General features: G+C 34.0%; 1 protein-coding gene across 1 annotated transcript in view; it reads left to right on the top strand.

The window, feature by feature from the left end:
* ARHGAP39_1 (Rho GTPase activating protein 39) overlaps window positions 1-7,721 on the top strand; it is a 57,658-nt gene extending 49,937 nt beyond the window's left edge. The window contains exons 2-3 of the mRNA XM_051216094.1: window positions 974-4,165; window positions 5,353-7,721. Coding sequence (XP_051066647.1) covers window positions 974-1,781 — 808 coding nt within the window. The 3' untranslated portion in view covers window positions 1,782-4,165; window positions 5,353-7,721. The remainder of the gene's footprint in view (window positions 1-973; window positions 4,166-5,352) is intronic.
* The last annotated feature ends 11,208 nt before the right edge of the window (window positions 7,722-18,929 follow it).

Below are 18,929 nucleotides of genomic sequence, written 5' to 3'. Positions count from 1 at the left end.
ATTTCTGCCAAATTTTTTGTTTTGGTCGTCTACTGGCAATAATATTGATAACAACGATGATTATGACATTCTGCGTGTGTTATATAGGCATTTCAACATTAGCTTAAAACTCCGTCATCATTATCATCCATAAAGACAACGATAATGCAACAATTCTATTGCCTCATTACTGAAATTGATAAATTTGGCATAGATTTATTCATATTTTATTCAAAAACGAACGTTTCGTTTTTATGAGATTTCTTTTTTATATATATATCCTGTTTTGTTTTCGTGTATAAATATAAATTTTCATTTCACTCTGTCGGTTTATGATATATATAGTGATGCTAACTCTGTTTTTATATTTGGCATAGGCAAAGTTCCGTTGATTACTAATTTAGCAACTCAGTGATTGCTGATTTCTAACAGTTATTACAATTTTGTATTAAATTTGATCAGTCTTTCAGTGACTCATCATTATGTATCATGAAGAACTAATATTAATCAATATGCTCTACATCCCAGCTCACATTTTTATTCAGAATCCGAAATTTTCGTATGAAGTACATTAATTTTTATTAGCTGCCTATAAATGGACACAAATTTTATTATGGTACTTTATAAAGTATTTGCATTTCTACGACAGTCTAATAAGCATATTACCAGTAAACTTTTCAATCTGTTTGTAACTACACCTTGAATAAACTTTGGATGAAATAAGGTGACATTACGCTTTATCACTTATTCGAGGTCTTTTTATTTTTTTCATTTTTCGTAACCTAATGTAATAACACAAAGAAATCGCTTTGACTTCTGTCACAAATTGACGTGTTGACGCAGAAAATTGTATCACATCAAATATTTTACACAATCAGTGCAAACATCTACTTACATGATCATACGATCAGTGTTATTGTTTTCATACTTTATGTGCACTTTTCTAGTATGTATTCAGTGATTTATTCTATTGGTTTTTTCTTCTTTATTCCAGATTATCACCAGATATGGATTTACTCATTGAAGTACGTTGCCAACTAGAGAAATTATTTGAAATATTTCGAGTTGTTCAGCTATGTGATTCGGAACAACAACAGAGTGACAACAATTATGCAAATGATTCTGATTTATCTAGTCGCTTCTTAGTTCATCGTCCACCTCCATCTGGATGGTCTACTTCTCCACGAGTGATTGAAACAGAAAATAACCCGAATTCCTTTGGTGTTACTGATTCAACAAAATGTAAGCACAATTCTCTACTATTATCATCTACGTTAGATTGGAATTGTCTAACTGGGGAATTTAGTTGGCCAATTTTACCAGAACCATTAAGTTTACCACCAGCCGAATATGTTCTACTTACACCAACTGCTTATTGGCCTAGAACTTTATCCAGTATCATCAAACGTTCGTGTTCAATGTCGTCACCAACATCGTTGCCATCTACAACAACTAGTAACAATAGTAATTCTGGTAATCTGGAATCTCATTTAGCTGCAGGACTGTTGAAATTATGGTTGCGTGAATTAAGTCAACCTCTTATTCCAGTTGAACTACAACCGATATGTTTGAAAGCTGCTTGTGAAGCGGAAGTTTATGAATTACAAGATAAAGATTCAATAACTGGTAATAATTTGTCATCGGATTTAAATCCCATTCAGAAATGTTGTCGATTGGTTAGATGCTTAAATCCATTACCAAGAAGATCACTATTATATTTAATCCTACTTCTACAAGTAAATGTTTTGAGTTTTTGTACTAATATACCAAGAGTTTCGAGTTGTTTTGAAATTGTAGTTTAAGATTTTGGATTTTAACAATGAAAACGTAATATTCCAAAAAGGTTACTGTCTTTACAGGTATATAATCATCATATAGTCAGATTTTATGCATCCATTTAAAGGAGCTATTTAAATCCCTCAACTATTACGCCCTAAAGTGGGAAGAATTCTGATGTCGTCCTCGAGGTTTTACTTTAACGGCAATATCCGAATATTAATGATTATTTGATGCTATGACTACTAGTTACTGCAAAATATTGTTCCTATTTAAATTACACACTGAATTTCAGTAAATGGAATATAACCATTGAGATTGAAAAACGTTGATTTTGAGCCAATGAATGTAGAACAATCAATGAGGTTACAGTTTTACATTACTGATCGGTATTTTTGAAATCTTAAATTTGAGCTTTTGAACATAATAAACTGTTACTCAATGATAATGGATCAATGCCAATGACTGAAAATCGCTTACCACCCAGTAAATTGACTGATATAACAGAAACATCATTAGCACGATGTACGAATCACGTGAGCTTAGTAGATATTTGGATACATATGCTTCTGTGCATCAGTGTCACGATTTTACCAGCTGGTAACTTGTTATCATTAATAAACCATGTAGTTTTGCAAACTTCCGGAATATAAGATTTTGTATGTAAAATTGTAGAGTAAGGTGTAAAACTTCATTCTATATTTTTCGTATTTTACTTACGCCTGTTACCTATCGTGGAGCATGGGCCACTGACCAGGATTTTTCAACCTATTCTGTCCTTGGCTCTCATTTCCCAGTTTTTCCCAAGTGTTTTTCATGTCTGCCTCCATTCCCGGAGCAATTTATTCTTTCGTCTGTCTCATTTCCTCTCGCTTTGAGAATTACAAGTTGGGGTTTGCTTTGTTATGTGATAGCTAATTATAAATACTTATAACCTTTTGATGATGGCTGTAATAGTTTTGAAATTTTCAGCTCTATAAAGTAGGACTGTCTTGACGTTAGTATTCTGACTTTGGTTTTGACTGACATCTGTTCGTATTTCACCAAACACTAAATTTTCTATCTTAATTTATTCTTATCTCATAATAAGCTGTAAATTTGTTCGATTCAATATGTGAATTTTGATTTGATAATATTTGTTCGTTTTGTTTTTCATTCGGTGTTAACCTTAATTTTCTTTTCATATAAAATAGTAAAAAGGATTATGAGTCACTTCTCCACATAAATTATTCACGAAAAACAATATGCCAATATTTATTCAGTTTTATCATTTTCATTTGTTTTTCTAATATCAATTTCTACTTCTTTTTTTCTGCCTCGACTGTTTTCTAATTCTATCTACGCTAGTTATCTGGTTGGTTAGTTATTTAGAGATGAACAAAATACTACTACTCCAAGTTAAATGTTTATAATGAATTCCTAATTAATAGTGAAATTAATTTATCTAATATTCATTGCATGAATAGATAGAACCATTCACATAATATCCTTTATATTGGCTAGAACTTACCTTTCCGATAGAAAAATAACAACTGACATTAACGACTGTATTAAGATGAAATATTAAACCAGAAGTTAAATGTAAACTAAAATTGTTTGATTTGTCAGTAGGAAATATTGTTTGATATTGAATTAGGCTGAAAAAAACTCGATAAAAGTATAGGGTAGGAATGAGCTTGGGCGATTCTTAAAGTGACTATGTTATTTTGAAGCCAGTGGGCAAAGTCTGTATGGATGAAAGTATTTCAAAAAAGATATTATGAAACCTAAGAAAGTCTAGCGGTTTTTTGGAAGAACCTTATGGAGCACCTTGTGCAATGAAAGCTAAACGCTGGGTGTCCTATTGACTACTTAAACCTACCTAACATCTCAACACAGTGCATGCGATTTCGAGTCACTTAGAGCCATAGGCACATGGTAATTTGACTGATAAAACTCGATCAAAACTAAGGACTAGATAAAATATATGGCACTGGTCACTACTAATCAGTCATTAATTAATGTTATTAAATGGTGTTTGATGCGATAATGGATATATATAGTGTTTAGTTATTCGTTCAAATAAGTGTTAATCAATTTCATATAAATGAAGCCTCATTATTCTATCCAAACATTAATTCATCTGCCTTTTACTTCACTGTGATATTCTTATAGGATATAGACAGTTCTAGAAAACTATTTTATCATCCCTGCTGTGTTGTGTATTATCACTTGAATAATGAACTGTTCATGTTAATTTTTCATTTTAGCAATTCACAATATTTTTTTTTTCAAATTCAGTCAACGTACATGGAACTATTGATCTTTACTAGCCTGTATTTCATGTTGTTGAATGACCTAATAATTCACATGCTGTGAATAAAAATTTTTTCTGCTGTTATTTTGACCACCTTGTTTTATATACATTTCGGTAATAAATTGTTTTTTTTTGGTATTCACAACAATGTTGCCGATTATAATTTAATCAGTAGGGTACATTGAATGATTTATATGGGTTTTTTATCTGTTTTTTTGTCACTTCCGATGTAAAATCTTAAAAATCCACTCACTATTGTGTATTCATATATTATCATAAATATTCTTGATCGTTATGCATTCATCATTGAACAGGATGAGTCGACCAGGATGTTTCATACACATAGTTCCCTTTATTATCTTAAACACAGCAAGAACGAATATTGGTGCAGAATAATTTGAATTCATTTTATTTCGTTAGGTTCTCGTCAGCTGCTTACAACCTAAAATATTTGAAAATCAACGTCATTACAGATATTGACATACTTATCCATAAGAGGGTAATTAAAGATGAATATCATGATGTAGTGAAGATTCCAATAGAGTTAATGAGGTCATAAAAATTTTGTTTCGAATAAATATACTTTGGGAGGAAATGTTCTAAAACATTGAAATAGTGATTAGAACTCATGGAGTTAACAAACATTAGGTGATTGTGTGATTAAGCAACTGAAAATAGATTAATGGTAATAAGGAAAGATGAGAACCTAATGAAATCACATTATTCCGACTAAGATGTGTCGATTGAACTGTGGATTAACTGGTTCAGATTATCAACAGAAATGGAATCTATGGAGCTTATAAAAATTAGTTTTAGATTCAGTCCTGTCAAACTATTTAGAAAACCACTCTGAAACAATCTTGACCTGTATGACAGTAAAATGGACAACTCTGCACAAATATTTATCCTAACCAAAGCATAACCACATATATCAGCCTGATAAAAGGAAATTCACAAAATCCAAATTGCACTGTCCTAAATCTAATTAGTTCAACTGTAAAATATACTTCCATCCAGACTGCCAATGTGTCTTTAGTTATGCATATAAATAAGTCAAATAGCTCATTTGCAACTATCAATTTGTTGATTTTGGGCTGAAATTATGAGTTCACCTACCATTCCTGGTGTAGGTGAAGATTGAGTGTCCAAATCCGCAAGTTAGTCAGTTAAGTATTTATTTATTTGTTTTATTACCAATATTTTGTTCCCATTCGCTAAAAGCATTTATATTTTCATCATTTTGTTTCTCCCATAATCTTTCGTTGTTGTTTATCTTTCACCTACTTGCTGGCAACATACAGCATCTATCGAAGCCAGTTCACTCAAATCAGTCATTAATGGATGCGCGTAATTTATCCACTGTGATTGCACCAAACGTAATGCGTTCATCAACTAGTAAAGATCCCCGTGAATTGCTACAGAATGTTAAACCACAAACATTATTCATTCGTCTCTTAATCACTCATTTGGATATTGAAGTTGAACTAAAATATTTGAGAGAAGAAGAGGAAGAGGCTCGTAATGTAAGTGGGGAAGACGGTGAATTGAAGGAGAAAACGATCTCAGACACAAATATTGATGGCACTGATACTGGAGTTAAACCAATACAATTTAATAATGAAAATAATAATACTGTATCATGTAATCATGACAAATTGTCGTTATCATCCAATGGTTATGTATATTTAACATCACCGGTACGTGTTAGACTTGGTCCTGACAATGGCTTCATACCTATATGAAATGTGATTTGACTATTCTATTTGCCTTTCTGTTTTGATACGTATTGGTTATGCATGTTTACACATGCATACGCATATATATGTATTCATCTATCCTTTTCTCCATGAAATAATGCAATCATTGGTCTTAATAATATCTTGCTATATGCACATTCAGTCTTTCTCCTGGTGTCATGCACAATCAGGCTGAACAAAATTTATGGTTTGGATTTGTTCGTGTATTTTCTCTTCATTGAGTATCTATTCACCACTAATCTCTTCATTTTATATCACTTATCTTTCTGTTCCTTCTCTCTGGGAATATTTTCTCCGATCGAGATAACAATCACCTTTTTCTAACAAATGCTGATAATTTGCTTACTGACTAGTCTGTCAGCATCAATATCCACAACCTCTCTCTTTTTGTTGTCGTCGTTTTTTTTGTCTGTATCTCGGATTATTGATCGAGGTATTCATCAGAAAGTAAGTACATTTAAATAATGCTTTTACATTAATGTATCACAAGAAGAAATTTTAGTGAGATGAGTTTTCCTGTTATTTGAGAGAAATGAACCTAATGGGCGTGTCACTTATATATCAGAATGGATATGACAATTCATCTTTTAAGAGGAAGTGAGTGCGCAAGAAGAATGTAAACTCTGATTAATTTTTTTCGAAAAACAACTGGATGTGATGTTCATTGAAACGTACAGATCAATATTAACAATAGTAATGTGTCGGTTTACTTGCAGACACACACAGATTGAAATATTTCAACTCTCATTTTAAAAACAAGCATATAAACTTACCCTCATTCTTTACTTTTTACTTTGTGTTTATATCAAGCGATTAACCTGAACAAAAAGTTTATTCTCGTCCTTGTGTTGTACAGTTAATCTCTTGTTATCAAGACATTTATTGTAATGCTATAATTACATATGATTACAGTGATCTTTCATATATTACAATACTTTTTGTTTTTTTTGTAAAAATAGGGAGGTGATTGAAATGATATTACTATTGTTGCTATTATGTTTTCAAGCAATATACACGTGTATTACATGTGTAACTATTAAAATTATAGTTTGAAAAATGTACTATACTAACGATTCTTTTAATTATCGTTTTACGTTATTATAACTGCAATGTTGAGTTGAAAGATTACATCTCATTGTTGACTGCCTGTTTTGTTCTCATTTGTGTGCACATTAGTTGTGTTTCATCATTTTTATGTGTTGAATTATGGGTATTAAGAGTGTAATGAATATTTGGATAGATTTTACAGCTTACTAGTTTAACTACTTACAATCACACAAGTAGACCAATGTTTCATCCCATTTAAGTTTAAATTGAAGTGTCACCTTACTGAAACCAAAAATATTATTCTTATACATATTTAATGTACAATATGTCAATGTAGTAAAACACTTCTTTTTAAATTGTAAATATTACCTTTTCTTACCTAACTTATGACTTATTTCAAGTTTATTAGCCGATATATATATATATATATATATATATATATATGTAGTATTCTTTTGTTCACTGCAATCATTTCATCTATGCTTTGTTTAGATCTATTTATCATCTTTGAAATAAAATTATTTGTTGCAAATGTTCTTCAGAATTCTATTTCACACTGAATTGTTTTTACGTTTATTTCTTTGTAATACAATTATATATCCATATTATTATCATTATTACCATTGTTACATACATTTATTATCATGTGAATGCAATTTTTTTAATGATTGTCATAATGACATTATATTGTATTTTGAAATGTTTGTATATCTCTTTTTTCTCACTTTCTTTGTGCTTTCTTATGGCCTTCCTTCATTTATGCATTTCTCATTCTTCGTATTTCGACTGATACTTTTTTGTAAAAGAAGGTAGAAATTCGGTTCAAGTACTCATCGCGTTTTTCTTTCAACAGTGCACAGATTAGGGTTTTTAGATTCATTTAAATAAAATCGAAACTTAAGCTTCTTACCGTTAACTTTTGTGGATGGATATTTAGTGAGTCAAGTAGTTCAGTTATAGCTTGTAGATATTACATTTTACGTTTACCGATGGTAATTCATAGTTACGAACGATTAGAGTATTCGCTTAACTGAACCTACATAAACTCGACAGGCCCCATGGCTGACACACAGCACTTCAATGATAATCATCAACGTTGATGATGCACATAGAAATTTTAGGGACTAAGAAAGTGTTTAATATTTAAGAAGTCCTCGCAGCAGTACACTCCAAGTGTAAAATGAATAAGACATGTATAACCTCGTTGGTTTTATATGCTCAACCAAATCAACAATACTTCGTAATTAAAAGGTTCTATACCGTTAAGTATCCCCATGTCTGTCACAATGATTGATCGTTTTCTTGAAATCCCATAATAAGATTCACTTTTTCTTTGAGTATTGAGACTAATTAAACAAGCGATTCATCATTAACTAAATAAAACTGCATATAACATTTGTTGAATATGAAGTAAATTGTTTTCATTCAGTCGGTAAAGTTCAATAATCGTATATAAATTTTCTAATAAACCTAACAGTATTTGATTTGAATAACTGGTTCGTCTTTATCTGGATTACTGAAACCATAAGCTGAGCACTACGGACGAAACATATGACACTTTGTTAGCATTTTTTACTCATTTGCTTTAACTCAGTCCTGTTTGCGCTTTTTTTAAGACAGTGGATTCATGCACATGGTAAGTTTCCCATCCTTAAGCTTTATACGCTGGCCTTGTCCAATGCTTCCAAAACTTTATTTTCAGATATGTCTGAAATAGAAATTATTCCTATTCACAACGCATATTTTAGTTTATTTATATTCCCCTTTACCAGTTTAAATTCTAATGTACTTGAGCTCACTGTTCTACAAAATGACAGACAAGTAGAGATACATACCCCTAATGTAATGTATCATTTTCAACTGCCTAACTTTAGCATCGCGATGCATGAAATTGGATCAATAAATTGAGTTAGTTAACAGATAAAACCAATTGGACGAGACAATATCTGTAACATTTAAGTTGCAGAAAAGCTGTTCAAGTAGGCCCCTAGCATATGGACTCTACACAACGTCAATTACCAATGATCTAATTTTATATTTTGACGAAACACTAACTATCATTTTTGTTTCACAAAGATTGGTTGAATTTCCAAACATGTAATCAGACTTCTCACAATATAAAAGACTGATCTACACAAGACTTATTTGAGAAATTTGTGTTTATATGTACACCGTAAATATATGATCCTATTGTGCTTTATTCTTAAACATTTTAGAATAAATTAATTTACATATAAGCTTATCAGGTGGCTTATTTCACATGAAATATCTTTCTCAATTGTATAATTGGAAAATTACAAAATTTATTCCGTATATATATATATATATAGCTGAGAAAATTCATACTCAACATTTAACACGGAGAGAAGGTCAGCATTGCTGAACGCGGGAACGAGAAATCTAAATGTTTTGGCTCGGTCACGAAGGCAAGGTCACATAACCTCTCGCCTATTGTATCAAATATATTACTCTCTTCCCAGCTCAAATGTGTTCTTCAGAAGTGCTAAACATCACATTGCTGATTGTAACGATACGACGAGTCAGAATAGACAATGACGTGACTTCCATGTAAGATCTTATAGATTAGGTAGTCACATCATGACAAATCCACAATTTTGGAATTAGGTCTATTATTATAGTAGCAAAGATAAATGTACTAATATCGAAATACACCATAAACCATTAGCCATAAAGATTCATCAAAATAGATAAACTCTTGTGTGTACACTTGTTCGCTACCAAGCAAAGTTGTAGATACAGGGCTTCTCTGCCCACCCCGAATACCTGTCATCAGAATTGACAGTCTTAAGTGGAGTTTGTCAGGGCTGTCCGTTCTCCCCAATTTATTTAACTTTGTTATGTACATCCTCTTAGAGATAACGCCGTCACCATCTAAATTTTCAAGGGTTTATCTACCTGAAGACTCATTTGTTGACATAAAATGGGTTTTACTTATCTTAAAAGTTTCATCAGTCATCATGGGTTGATATCTGACAAAATCATGGCACGGATTCAAAACCTCGTTCGGTGTTCATCAACCTGTGTCACAAGTAGCTTAGACGAGATATCCGTCTACCAATCAATGGATGAGTCTACTGTGCAGCAGTTCAATGTCCTACATTATGTATGTAACACATGGTCATTAAGAAACGGACATTTGTATTTTACTAGTATTCTATCATGTGTCTTCAAAGCATCACTTGTGTATTTTAGAACCATTAAGTAAGCACTGCCAAGGTAAACCACAGGGTACTAGATGAAGATCGAAAATCGATCGATGGGGTAGCGAATCTTCATCAGTTGTGGTTGAAACATGTATCACGGACGCCCGATCACCGCATACCTCGACGGGTGATATATAATGTAGCAGGTTAGAAGAAAGCTAAGGGCGGTCAAGCTAAGAAGTAACATCAGTCTATAAAGCCACTGACTGCTGGACTGAGCCATGTTAACAGTTGTGAACTGGCTGGTTAAGGTCCGCGTGATAATCATAACTAATGGTTAAAGACTATGGGTGACATGGCTCGAAATCGTTTTCATTGGAACAGGCACGTCCACTCCTTGTCTTTCCTTAGATCCTAAGTTTCTATATTCTTTGTAGTTTTTATTTCACCAATTTATATTTCCTTGAATAGTGTTTTTTATCCCTAATCTTTCCTATCAAACCTAAAACTGTTACTTCATCTACTAACAATTTCATCTCGCTTTGCTAATGAAGCATAGCGTCTTAAACTGATGTACACATGTGTTTAGTCCTACGTTACGTTTACCGGGCTAAGTGGTAAATGCACTCAACTTTCAGCCATATGGTCATACGCTCGAGACCTGTTTTACATACTTTGGTTTGTTCGGCCTGGTGTTATAACTCGTCTTCGTTCAATAATTATGATCGTAAAACGGAGAAAATGAGCTTTTATTTGATTTATGGATTGTATTTATTACATATTCAGCATTATTGGAGTTACGCATTATTATTTCCTTCGTATTAGGTTCTAAAGAACTCAAAGCTGAAAACAAATCAATTGTGAACCGTGATAAGTATGTTTTGTAAGCAGCTCCTCCAAAGTTTGAAGTACGTAGTTAACAAAGTAACTTGTTATAAACATAATATCCAAAATATTTCAAGCTAATAAATCCTTAGTGTAACAGCAGAAAATTCTAAATCACTCAGCAGATGTATCAAAGTGAGAGCGTCCTATTTCATCTAGTTATTTAGTCAAACTAGTTCTGTAAACATTTATTTTACAGCTTTTTATAACTTGATAACCTACATACTTATGAACTTTGGAAAGCTACTAAATTGGAAAGGAATCACGGGAACTCTAGAGGGACTTACTTCACTAGGATATGATCAAAATATAGGTGACTAAAATCCAACCTGCTGAAATACCAGGTAGTAAACAACCAATCCCATAAAACACAACGAGTAACCCACACCCTTTTCAGTCACCCACTCCCAAATGTATTGATAGAGTGTAAACTATTTTCACTATTTATGTACTGAAGTCCATTACACAGGAGATGAAGTTAAAAGCAACTCAACCCTTCACTTCATCCTCAGACGACTTTTTACAATCCCGCTCTAAGAAAGGCACTCAAACCTTTTGTACGAGCCACAATGACACGCAACGATGAGGGATGTGTGCTTAAGACCAATTGAGGGAGCTAGGTCTGTTCTCGCTAATCTGCAGAAGGAAAAATGGACGATCTTATCACAATTTACATCTTGAATAGCCCCAACCATACCAACAAAGGAACGATACCAGGAGATCACCGTAGTAACCCGGGTGGGAAATTTCGCACGATCACTCAACAGCAGCCAAACACAGGTGAATTTTTTTCCTTTCACCTTAATGCTCATACTCTCTGTATAAGTGTTTGTATGTAGGTGATGCAGCAGTTAGAGAAATACTAGAATGTGAAATTCATTCAAAGTTTTGTAGTTATAACTTTTAGAAAACAACATGACTTTCCTGGAGGTTTTAGAACATTTGATGTATCATTCACCTATTAACTTAAGCTATCCCATGATGTATCTGAGCCAGTTATCACAATCTGCATTCAGGTAAGATTAATCTTACTGAATTAACTTGTCACTTAAGATGTTTCTATCATAATCCTGTTTCAAACTTTGCCATGCCAGCTTCTCAACACTGAACAGTGTGAAATATCCCCCAAAACTTTAAGCGTAATGCTTCAGATTTACTGAACCTGCGTTACAAAAGGAAATGATTTGAACTATTTAATTTTTACTAATGTGATTTTACAATCCCTAACATACGTTATATGGATCATCATCACAGTGTTTAGTGGTGAAAATATTCAATTGTCTTCAATCATGTGGAATCTAGTCTGTAAAACGATGCAACACAGAAATAACATATAGGTAATCACCATTAAATGTCGAAATGAAGAAACGTCACTTTGGCCTGGTTGGATTACTCGCGCGTGTGATACAGTAATTTGCGTACAACTAACTAATGCTCAGATGGAAAAGTGCAATAAGAGTGATAGCTACTCATAAGTAATATAGTACTACAAGCATTATTTTTATGTCATAATGGGCATGTCTAGGTTTCGGTTTCCCCAAAACAATTTGTAAGTTAAGATTTCACCATTGAATAGTGAAATCATCTAGAAACCGACGATATCCAAAGGTGTAAAGATAACCATTCTTTCACACTATTCAATGATAATGCGATATCTAGCGTTTTCAATCATTTTCCCTTTCATGTGGTATAATGTATTAGTGCTTCATATAAGAGTAATTTTCACTGTGAAATTCATGTTAATCATGAACACATTACGTTGACGCATCCCAACTTTCCGGTTGGAAAAGACAATTAATGCAAAATTTGGGGCTTCAAATGAAATCCTCAGTCAAAATTATGCTTTTACATGCATCACCTACACCTAAATAAAAGGAAACATGCTAAGTATTACACAAATATTGAATATTGGGGAACAGGTGCGCTACTAAGTCATGGATACACATCCTATCCTCATCCAAAGCGATCAGAAATTCTAGTCGGTTTTGTTATAAGGTGATAAATTGTAGGACTTATTTCTCAAGATAAAGTATAAACTATCTCCTGTAGCTTTCACTAAATTTTAAGGTCGATGGTGAAAATGTACTTTTAATAGAATTTCAGTGAATGTGAGATCCACCATGAGAAAGCACGATAAAATGTGTGTACTTTTAATAGTAATTTTATTACATGACAATTCCGTCATAGAGGCTTGCAAAATTGATTCAGATTGAAAAGTATATATAATATGCTAGGCAAGACACTCTTTATGACATACGATTTTTTTATGAACATTGTAAATAAAATGTATATTGTAGCGGTTATCTTTCTCAATATTCGTACACGTCATATCGTCAGTCGGTTGGATATTCGTATTATTATAACGTCCAGTAGTGTTTAATTTCCAGCGGCCAAAACGAAGTGATCAGAACAGCTTGTTTCAAAATATGCTCAACTTAAACAAAGCGCAAACACGATGAATGAGATGAATTTATGGATGTAGCATGCTTAAACATGAAGCGTTTTAAGCAGTCAATATTTAAACTGATACGAAAAATAAATACGTTGACTACCATATGTAATCAATTATACTCACTCATTTATACAGGGATAATAAAATGTATAGAAAAATATAGACGAATTTACTACGCGTTAAAGAACTTTGTGTGCTAAATAGGTTACTTCAAGAGCTTGTTTGGTTTCAGTACATAAAAGCTTTTGTGAAAATATGATTATATTAATAATGCCTATTCTTCACGATTTATGAATACTTCTATGCTTAACTTAATACTTTATAAAACGAACTAGACTTACTTATTTACTTACTTACGCCTGTTACTCCTCGTGAAGGAGCATAGGGCTCTCACCAGCATTCTCCATCCAACCTTGTCCTGGGCAATCCTTTCCAGCTCTTTCCACTTATTACTCATCCTTTTCATATCCGCTTCTATTTCCCGACGTATTGTGTTCTTTAGCCTTTCTCTTTTCCGCCTTCCTTCAGGATTCCAAGTTAGGGCTTGTCTCGTGATGCAGTTTGATGATTTGCGTAATGTATGTCCTATCCATTTCCATCGTCTTTTCCTAATTTCTTCTTCAGCTGGAAGTTGATTTGTTCTCTCCCACAGAAGGCTATTGCTGATGGTATCCAGCCAATGGATGTTGAGCATCTTGCGTGGACAGCTATTTATAAATACTTGTACTTTCTTGATTGTGGTTGTTGTAGTTCTCCAAGTTTCAGATCCATACAGTAGAACTGCCTTGACGTTCGTATTGAAGATTCTCACTTTGATATTGGTTGAAAGTTGTTTTGAGTTCCATATGTTGTTCAATTGTAGAAATGCGGCCCTTGCTTTGCCAATCCTAGTCTTTACGTCTGCATCTGAACCTCCTTGTTCATCGATCATGCTTCCCAGACATGTGAAGGACTCTACATCTTCCAGAGTTTCGCCATCAAGAGTGATTGGATTGCTGTTTTCCGCTTTGAATTTGGGGACCTTAGTTTTCCCTTTGTGTATGCTGAGGCCTACTGATTCAGAGACTGCTGCTACACTGACTGTCTTCATCTGCATCTGTTCGTGTGTACGTGATAGGAGAGCTAGGTCATCTGCGAAGTCCCAATCGTCTAATTGGTTCTGAGCTGTCCATTGTATTCCGTGTTTTCCTTCAGATGTCGAGGTCCTCATAATCCAGTCGACCACCAGAAGAAAGAGGAAGGGAGAGAGTAGACAGCCTTGTCTGACTCCGGTCCTTACTTGGAATGCATCTGTCAGCTGTCCTCCATGCACGACCTTGCACTGTAGTCCGTCATATGAGTTCCGGATAATATTGACAATCTTCTCAGGAACTCCGTAGTGTCGAAGAAGTTTCCATAACGTCCTCTACACGTCATCTACACTGTCAAATGCCTTTTCATAATCGATGAAGTTGATGTACAGTGACGAGTTCCACTCATCTGATTGTTCGACGATGATCCGTAGTGTTGCAATTTGGTCTGTGCACGACCCATCCTTACGGAATCCAGCTTGTTGATCTCGAAGTTGGGCGTCTACTGCATCTTTCATCCGGTTCAGCAAAACTCTGTTAAAGGCTTTTCCTGGTACTGACAGTAGTGTGATGCCTGTGTAGTTTTCACATTTGCTCAGACCTCTTTTCTTTGGAATCTTGATGAGGTATCCTTCTTTCCAGTCCATCGGCACTTGTTCCTCCTTCCAAATCTTCTTAACTAGAAAGTGAAGCATGTTTGTAGTTACTTCGATGGCTGACTTCAGTGCTTCAGCTGGTATATTGTCAGGTCCTGCTGCTTTCCCGCTCTTGATTTGTCTGATGGCCATTCTTATTTCTTCCGTCGTTGGTGGATTGACATCTATAGGAAGATCTGCGTGTGCTGCTTCGATGTCCGGTGGATTCGTTGGAGCCGGCCTATTCAGGAGTTCCTCGAAGTACTCTACCCATCTGTTCTGCTGTTGTTGAACCCCAGTGATTGGCCCGCCTTCTTTGTCCTTGACCGGTCTCTCTGTTTTACTATATTTCCCTGCTAGTTTCTTCGTTGTATCGTAAAGCTGTTTCATATTTCCTTCTCTAGCAGCTTTTTCTGCCGTCGTTGCCAGATCTTCCACGTATTTCTTCTTGTCGGCTCTAATGCTCTTATTCACTCTCTTGTTTGCTTCTATGTACTCAGTTTGTCCTTGGACTTTCTTTGCTCGTGTTCGGCTGTTGTTAATTGCTGTCTTCTTGTTCTTCCTTCCTTCCTTCCTTTGATCTTATCCAGTGTTTCTATATAGATCCAATCCTTATGATGGTGTTCCTTTAGGCCCAGAAACTCTTGACACGTTGAAGGTAATGCTTCTTTGTTACCTTTGCAGTTGTCCTTCATAGTAGTTTTTTCTTCCTTCAGTAGATCCTGTAAGGCTTGGAACCTGTTGTTGAGAGTTTTCTTGAATTCGTTGATTTTGTTAGTATCTCGAAAGAAGGCTGTATTGAACCTTTGTAATGCTGTTTGTCCAGTTCTTTAGCTTCAGTTTTAAATTGGCTACAACTAGGTGGTGATCTGAAGCTATGTCATCTCCTATCCTGGTTCTCATATCTTCCATTGTCCTTCGGAACTTTTTATTGATACAAATATGATCTATCTAGTTCTCTGTGGTGTGGTCCGGTGATCCATGTAGCTTTTTGTATACGTTTGTATGGAAATATTGTGCCGCCTATGACCGATTTGTTGAATGCACATAGATTTTCAAATCTCTCCCCATTTTCGTTTCACTCTCCCAGTCCATGTCGTCTCATGATATCTTCATACCCGGTGTTGTCCATGCCGACTTTGGCGTTTAGATCTGCCATCAGAATGGTGAGGTCCTTTCTTGAGCACTTCTCTATGATTGATTGCAGCCTATCGTAGAACTGATCTTTAATGTCATCATTGCTATCACCGGTGGGTGCATAACACTGGATAACATTCATTGTAATTCCCTCCTTCTTTGTATTGAATGATGCTTTGATGATTCTGGATCCGTGAGATTCCCATCCTATAAGTACATTTCGTGCTACTTTGGAAAGCATTAGAGCAACTCCCTGAGTGTGTGGAGCATTTTCCTCTTCGTGACCGGAGTATAGCAGCACCTCTCCCGTATTTAGCCTTTGTTGTCCAGCTTGGGTCCAATGAGTTTCACTGATTCCCAGTACTGCCAAATTGTATCTCCTCATTTCCGTTGCTATTTGACTGGTCTTCCCGGTCTCCCACATTGTTCGGACGTTCCATGTACCAATAAAAATTGTTGCTCTGGTTATTAGAAGGGACATCCGCCTCGTGGCTTCCGAAGGAACTCGGCTTTCGTCATGAGGCGTTACAGTTCTTCTAAATGAAGACCTTCTGACTCCCAGGGCAGAGTTTGAATGGTTTGAATGACTTTTTCTGGTTAGCATTATAAAATGAATTAGAATATCACTTAAATATATTTCACCAGTTCAACACATACATCACAGTCATTCCAAATTAACCTACTATCATTGTGTGCATCAAAGATGACGTTGTACTTGTGAAATTGTAAGCTTTCGATGTGGATACTCTCCGATCTCTGTGGTGTTTGAGATCAGAACCAAAACGGTTAACTCTCCCCCCTCTCCCTCTCTGATATCAAAATACTCTTCATTTATTTTCAGATTTCATTTAACATATTATTCCGTATACAAAAAAATGTAAGAAATAAATAAAACAATTTTTTCATTTTATTTCATAGAAAATTGTGGGATACAAATGGATCTTCGTTGAACAACTTTTATCTACCGATATTCATACTAAAATATTATGGTCTTGAATGAATCTAAATCACTGAAACACGATCATATACAACTACACATGATAACATTTACATACAAAATTGTTCACTTTATTATTTTTAATCATTCAAAATATGTAAAGTATTTGCCATCAAATGATTTCATTCTAAATAGTTGATTATCTATTTGAAAAAGATAAAGTGTATCATTTATCTTCTAATATAATTTTGATTTGAATTGAATCTTTTCATGGTATAGTTTAAATGTAAAAGAATACTGATAAACATAATTTTCAACTATCATTACTTGGATAGATTTGATTTTAAACTATTATTTGATCATATTACTACTCTCAGCTTAACCTTATTTTATATGATGAACTTGTTTCTATACTTCATATCGATTGGTTTTATTCATTTTTTAATAATGTACTATTGTTTAGAATAAAATTAAGTTTGTTCTTTTCACAATAAAGCTAATTAAGATGTTATTGTTGTCACTCACCTAAAATGATACTATGTAATGTTCTAATACTATAGAGTTTGTAGACTAGTCATAGAAATAACGGAGCATAAACATGCTGATGCACGTTTCAGATAACATGAAAACAGATATTGTATGTATTGTCAAATTATATTATGATTCACTCACTGAATAGTTGAAGCCATTCTTAAAATATAGTATTGATGATTTTTGTTTTATGATTAAGCTGTGAAATGCTAATCATTGGCTACAACTAAATTATTTTCTGTCCTTTGATAGAAGTTTCGGATTAAAACTTTTAGATGAATTAATAATACCAAAAAAAGAAACTTGACTAGATTCAGTAATATCAAATGTTATGCATCCGTGAACGAATGCGAGTTTTATGTGTATATGTTATGTCCGTTTTCTATCGATACAATAAACATTTGGATCGATAAATTGCAATAGTGTATTATGTTTGCGTAGACAATATGAGTGAATTGCTTTCTTCAATTTCTAACGCACATTTTGTGTAGTGATTTGATTAAATATCTATCATCTTTAAAGTAAAAAAATACACAACTGATGTGTGTATATGTAAAAATACACCAGCTTTAATTGATTCTGAAATTCTACATTTGTATGTACATACCTAAAATGCCCATTTTTCTATTGACTGTGTCCTAAGCCAAATGAATGACTTATGAAACTGTGTTTAATAATTTGCTTAACTAGTTTAATAAATCATATCTACGAGTTTCATTTAGATTAGGGACGGAAAGGTGTTTCGTGGAGCGACAGCTCAGCACATAAGGAGTCCGGATTTCGGCCACTGAGTCCTAAGTTCAAATCCTGTTCCATCCACTTAGTTTTGGACAACCGAGTTTTATTATTAGCCTTGGCTCATAGCCAACTACTTGGTGAATAAATTAATAAATAAAATATTTCTCCTACCACTAACCACTGTAAAAACTAGAACGCGGAGAAATTCAAGGTCACACAAGTAGGTGTTATCTGTTTTATACAATGTGATCTTCCTCGAGTACTAGTTTGACCATTCCTACCTGAAGTTCTATTGACTTTCTGTATCTTATATCACTAAACTCTATGTCAGCTTCTTTATAGCGTCATTCATTTATATTGCAATGCATATTTACACGTACTTAACAATGATTAGTTATGATAATGTCGATAACTTGCAAACTGAAGTAGAGTAGTAGAAGATATCTTAGACCTGTCAAATCAAGAAGTTATTACCGATTTCTTGGAACAACTAATTATGTTATATAGTTTAACATAATGAGACGA

Source organism: Schistosoma haematobium, chromosome 4 (assembly GCF_000699445.3).
Source record: "Schistosoma haematobium chromosome 4, whole genome shotgun sequence".
In the NCBI taxonomy this organism is placed as follows: Eukaryota; Metazoa; Platyhelminthes; class Trematoda; order Strigeidida; family Schistosomatidae; genus Schistosoma; species Schistosoma haematobium.
The sequence above is the reverse complement of the archived record's forward strand: the minus strand, read 5'-3'. Positions and strand labels throughout refer to the sequence as shown.